At 60.6% G+C, this 5,018-nt stretch overlaps 1 protein-coding gene across 1 annotated transcript; it reads right to left on the bottom strand.

Moving 5' to 3' along the window:
* Positions 1-207: 207 nt before the first annotated feature.
* Positions 208-3,587, bottom strand: EXOSC6 (exosome component 6). Its single transcript, XM_077288923.1, has 2 exons — positions 2,912-3,587; positions 208-628 (listed from the first exon to the last, which is right to left on the bottom strand). The coding sequence occupies exons 1-2, from the start codon at positions 3,512-3,514 to the stop codon at positions 473-475; spliced, it is 759 nt and encodes a 252-aa protein (XP_077145038.1). The 5' UTR covers positions 3,515-3,587; the 3' UTR covers positions 208-472.
* Positions 3,588-5,018: the final 1,431 nt, after the last annotated feature.

Here is a 5,018-nt window from a genome sequence, read left to right as displayed (position 1 = left end):
TACTGTTTAACTCTTGCTGTGCTGTGTAGTGCTGGTTTTCATGACGACAAGATCGCTCAGAGCATATGTGCAGAGTCTGCGGCTTCCAGGTACGGCCACCGTTCTGGGAGCAGTGACGGGGGGTTTTGAACTCCCTTTAGCCAATTCTGACTTGTATCTCTCAGCATCACTCGGTCACGGACAGCAAAAATATCACAGAACCGCGGCTCAGAAAAAAAGACACTTTTATGCAATTCTTACAGAACAAAACAACTTGGGGAGGGGACCTGACAACCACAAGAAGTCAGCGCCCCCCCAGGCACATGGGTGGGGTGAAACCACAGCTTCTCCATCACCTGTGTCCAGCATCTGTCCATCTACTGAGCGTAGCAGCGTCCAGATCACAACATTCGGGAAAAGTACAAGAAACATCCCTGCAGCCGCCATCACCTGGCAGTCACACGTCATCCCGACTGGGGGGCCGGGTCACACGTCATCCCGACTGGGGGGCCGGGATCTTCCTCTTTGTCGCCTTCAGGAGACTCTGCTGCAGCACGGGGTACAACCGCTGACAGCCCTCCATACACATCCGCACGGCCGCGGCCGGACTGTCACCCTCCCACTCGCCGCTGCACAGGAGGCCGGAGACCTGAACGAGAGGAGACATCAGGTGACACATTGCAACATCAACCCCAGTATACAGGAGCCCCCTCAGTATACGGGACCCCCGTTCTCCCACCCTCCCCCAGTATACGGGACCCCCGCTCTCCCTCCCTCAATATACGGGAACCCCGCTCTCCCTCCCTCAATATACGGGACCCCCGCTCTCCCTCCCCCAGTATACGGGACCCCCGCTCTCCCTCCCTCCCCCATTATACGGGACCCCCGCTCTCCCTCCCTCCCCCAGTATACGGGACCCCCGCTCTCCCTCCCTCCCCCATTATACGGGACCCCCGCTCTCCCTCCCTCCCCCAGTATACGGGACCCCCGCTCTCCCTCCCTCCCCCAGTATACGGGACCCCCGCTCTCCCTCCCTCCCCCAGTATACGGGACCCCTGCTCTCCCTCCCTCCCCCAGTATACGGACCCCGCTCTCCCTCCCTCCCCCAATATACGGGACCCCCGCTCTCCCTCCCTCCCCCAGTATACGGGACCCCCGCTCTCCCTCCCTCCCCCAGTATACGGGACCCCCGCTCTCCCTCCCTCCCCCAGTATACGGGACCCCCGCTCGCTCTCCCTCCCGCCCCCAGTATACGGGACCCCCGCTCGCTCTCCCTCCTTCCCCCAGTATACGGGACCCCCGCTCGCTCTCCCTCCCTCCCCCAGTATACGGGACCCCCGCTCGCTCTCCCTCCCTCAGTATACGGGACCCCCGCTCGCTCTCCCTCCCTCAGTATACGGGACCCCCGCTCGCTCTCCCTCCCTCCCCCAGTATACGGGACCCCCGCTCGCTCTCCCTCCCTCCCCCAGTATACGGGACCCCCGCTCGCTCTCCCTCCCTCCCCCAGTATACGGGACCCCCGCTCGCTCTCCCTCCCTCCCCCAGTATACGGGACCCCCGCTCTCCCTCCCTCCCCCAGTATACGGGACCCCCGCTCGCTCTCCCTCCCTCCCCCAGTATACGGGACCCCCGCTCGCTCTCCCTCTCTCCCCCAGTATACGGGACCCCCGCTCGCTCTCCCAGTATACGGGACCCCCGCTCGCTCTCCCTCCCTCCCCCAGTATACGGACCCCGCTCTCCCTCCCTCCCTCCCCCAATATACGGGACCCCCGCTCTCCCTCCCTCCCCCAGTATACGGGACCCCCGCTCTCCCTCCCTCCCCCAGTATACGGGACCCCCGCTCTCCCTCCCTCCCCCATTATACGGGACCCCCGCTCTCCCTCCCTCCCCCAGTATACGGGACCCCCGCTCTCCCTCCCTCCCCCATTATACGGGACCCCCGCTCTCCCTCCCTCCCCCATTATACGGGACCCCCGCTCTCCCTCCCTCCCCCAGTATACGGGACCCCCGCTCTCCCTCCCTCCCCCATTATACGGGACCCCCGCTCTCCCTCCCTCCCCCAGTATACGGGACCCCCGCTCTCCCTCCCTCCCCCATTATACGGGACCCCCGCTCTCCCTCCCTCCCCCAGTATACGGGACCCCCGCTCGCTCTCCCTCCCTCCCCCAGTATACGGGACCCCCGCTCGCTCTCCCTCCCTCTCCCAGTATACGGGACCCCCGCTCGCTCTCCCTCCCTCCCCCAGTATACGGGACCCCCGCTCGCTCTCCCTCCCTCTCCCAGTATACGGGACCCCCGCTCTCCCTCCCTCTCCCAGTATACGGGACCCCCGCTCGCTCTCCCTCCCTCCCCCAGTATACGGGACCCCCGCTCGCTCTCCCTCCCTCTCCCAGTATACGGGACCCCCGCTCGCTCTCCCTCCCTCTCCCAGTATACGGGACCCCCGCTCTCCCTCCCTCCCCCAGTATACGGGACCCCCGCTCGCTCTCCCTCCCTCCCCCAGTATACGGGACCCCCGCTCGCTCTCCCTCCCTCCCCCAGTATACGGGACCCTCGCTCTCCCTCCCTCCCCCTGTATACGGGACCCCCGCTCGCTCTCCCTCCCTCCCCCAGTATACGGGACCCTCGCTCTCCCTCCCTCCCCCTGTATACGGGACCCCCGCTCGCTCTCCCTCCCTCTCCCAGTATACGGGACCCCCGCTCGCTCTCCCTCCCTCTCCCAGTATACGGGACCCCCGCTCGCTCTCCCTCCCTCTCCCAGTATACGGGACCCCCGCTCTCCCTCCCTCCCCCTGTATACGGGACCCCCGCTCGCTCTCCCTCCCTCCCCCAGTATACGGGACCCCCGCTCTCCCTCCCTCCCCCAGTATACGGGACCCCCGCTCTCCCTCCCTCCCCCAGTATACGGACCCCGCTCTGTGGCCGCCATCACCTGGTGCAGCGCCGGCAGGAGGCTCAGGTACATGGTGGCTCCCGCCCCCTCCTCCGCGTCGTCCGGGTCCAGCAGCAGCTCGTCCTCCCCGCGGCTCAGCCCCGCTCCCACCACCAGGTCGTACATCTCCACCCCCGCATCCGCCAGGGCCAGGGAGGCGCAGGAGACGGCGGCGGGCAGCGCGGAGCCCCGGTCCTCCAGCACCAGAGCCCACAGCGCCAGCTCCGCCCGGGGGAAGCGCTCCAGCCGCACCGCGGCCTCCAGACTCTCCTGCAGCAGCAGAGCGGCCGGGCGGGCGGCGGCGGAATACCAGGCCCCGGCCCGGGAGAACGGAGCCCAGCGCAGCTCACACAGCAGGCGGCCGCGGCCCTCCCCGCCGCCCCACTCCCGGGGCCCGGACACCGAACACAGCACCTTCGTGCCCCCGACCTCTATGTACGCGGAGCCCGCAGCCTGACTGAGCAGCCCGGCCCGCACGAAGACTGCCCGCGGCTCCCCGGCAGCACGGCCCGTCCTCCCCGCAGCGGGCTCCCGGGGCACGGCGTACAGCAGCGGAGACTGGGACTCCTCCGGGCCGCGCACACGGCGGCTGTCACCGGGCATCACTGCGGTCCTCCACAGTCAGCGAGAGGGAGGAGGGACAGAGCGGCCACCCACAACTAGCGAGAGGGAGGAGGGACAGAGCGGCCACCCACAACTAGCGAGAGGGAGGAGGGACAGAGCGGCCACCCACAACTAGCGAGAGGGAGGAGGGACAGAGCGGCCACCCACAACTAGCGAGAGGGAGGAGGGACAGAGCGGCCACGGTTGCGTCTAGTTTGGAGTTGATTTTTTGTGGTCCTCAAAAAATCAACTCCATTGTAGCTGATTCACTAGTGAGCCGTCTAGATCGGAGTTGATTTTTTGAGGCCTCATTTTATCAACTCCACTCTAGACGGCTCACTACTGAAGTGACTAGATCGGAGTGGATATTTTGTGGTCCTCATTCCAGCCACTCCACTGTAGATGGTTCACTGGTGAGGTGACTAGATTGGAGTTGAATTTTTGAGGCCTCACTGCAGTCACGTGCCTTTGGTGACCTCATTTTAGCCACTCCACTCTAGACAATTCACTAGTGAGCTGACTAGATCGGAGTGGATTTTTTGATGATCTCTCTGCAGCTTCTCCATTCTAGACAGTTCAGTTACTACAGTGACATTCTTCAAAAAATCAGCTCCAATGTTCAGAATGGAGCTGATTCCAAGAGCCTCATAGACTGCAATGTAGTGGAATTGGAATGTATACACACACGTGTGTGTGTGTGTGTGTTCAGCTTTGTAACTGTAATAATATAATACTTTTATTTTTTAGATACTTGCTTAAACTGTTATATTTGTTATGTATTTCCAAAGGGCACATTTTTTTTTCATGATTAATCAAACTTGCATTTTATTATTGCTTTTTATAATATAAATAATTACACATAGCGCGGTTTGTTGATTTTTGCCTGAATTTTACTTTTGCTGTATTACCAGTCCTGGCCGCAGCACGGACATTGGAAGAGTGGATGGAGCCTCACGGGAAAAAACGTAACATAGCGCATCAACAGAGTCCTCATAATTAACATTGGATCGGAGTGGATTTTTTGAGGACCTCATTTTAGCAACTCCATTCTAGCTGATTCATTAGTGAACCGTCTAGATCGGAGTGGATTTTTTGAGGACCTCCCTGTAGCCTACAATCGTGACAGTTTGGTGCTGAGGTGACTGGAATCTAGTTTTTCAAAGAGTGAGTGGAGCTTCGCAGGGAGAAACATAACATAGCACAGCAACAGAGTCCTCATAATTTACAATATTGGATCCTAGTGGATTTTTTGAGGACCTCATTTTAGCAACTCCATTCTAGCTGATTCATTAGTGAACCGTCTAGATCGGAGTGGATTTTTTGAGGACCTCCCTGTAGCCTACAATCGTGACAGTTTGGTGCTGAGGTGACCGGAATCGAGTTTTTCAAAGAGTGAACTGAGCTTCACATGGAGAAACATAACAGAGTGAAGCAACAGAGTCCTTGTAATTTACAACATTGGATCATAGTAGATTTTTTGAGGACCTCATTTTAGCAACTCCAT

The sequence above is a fragment of the Ranitomeya variabilis genome, chromosome 2, assembly GCF_051348905.1.
Source record: "Ranitomeya variabilis isolate aRanVar5 chromosome 2, aRanVar5.hap1, whole genome shotgun sequence".
In the NCBI taxonomy this organism is placed as follows: domain Eukaryota; kingdom Metazoa; phylum Chordata; class Amphibia; order Anura; family Dendrobatidae; genus Ranitomeya; species Ranitomeya variabilis.
Note: the sequence above shows the minus strand (reverse complement) of the source record. Positions and strands in the feature narration are given on the sequence as shown.

Excerpts from the sequence above, each read along its gene's own strand:
- EXOSC6 (XM_077288923.1), bottom strand. The coding sequence starts at position 3,514 with ATGCCCGGTGACAGCCGCCGTGTGCGCGGCCCGGAGGAGTCCCAGTCT. Across the intron at positions 629-2,911 it reads TCCTGCCGGCGCTGCACCAG|GTCTCCGGCCTCCTGTGCAG; the intron begins GTGATGGCGGCC and ends CCTCTCGTTCAG.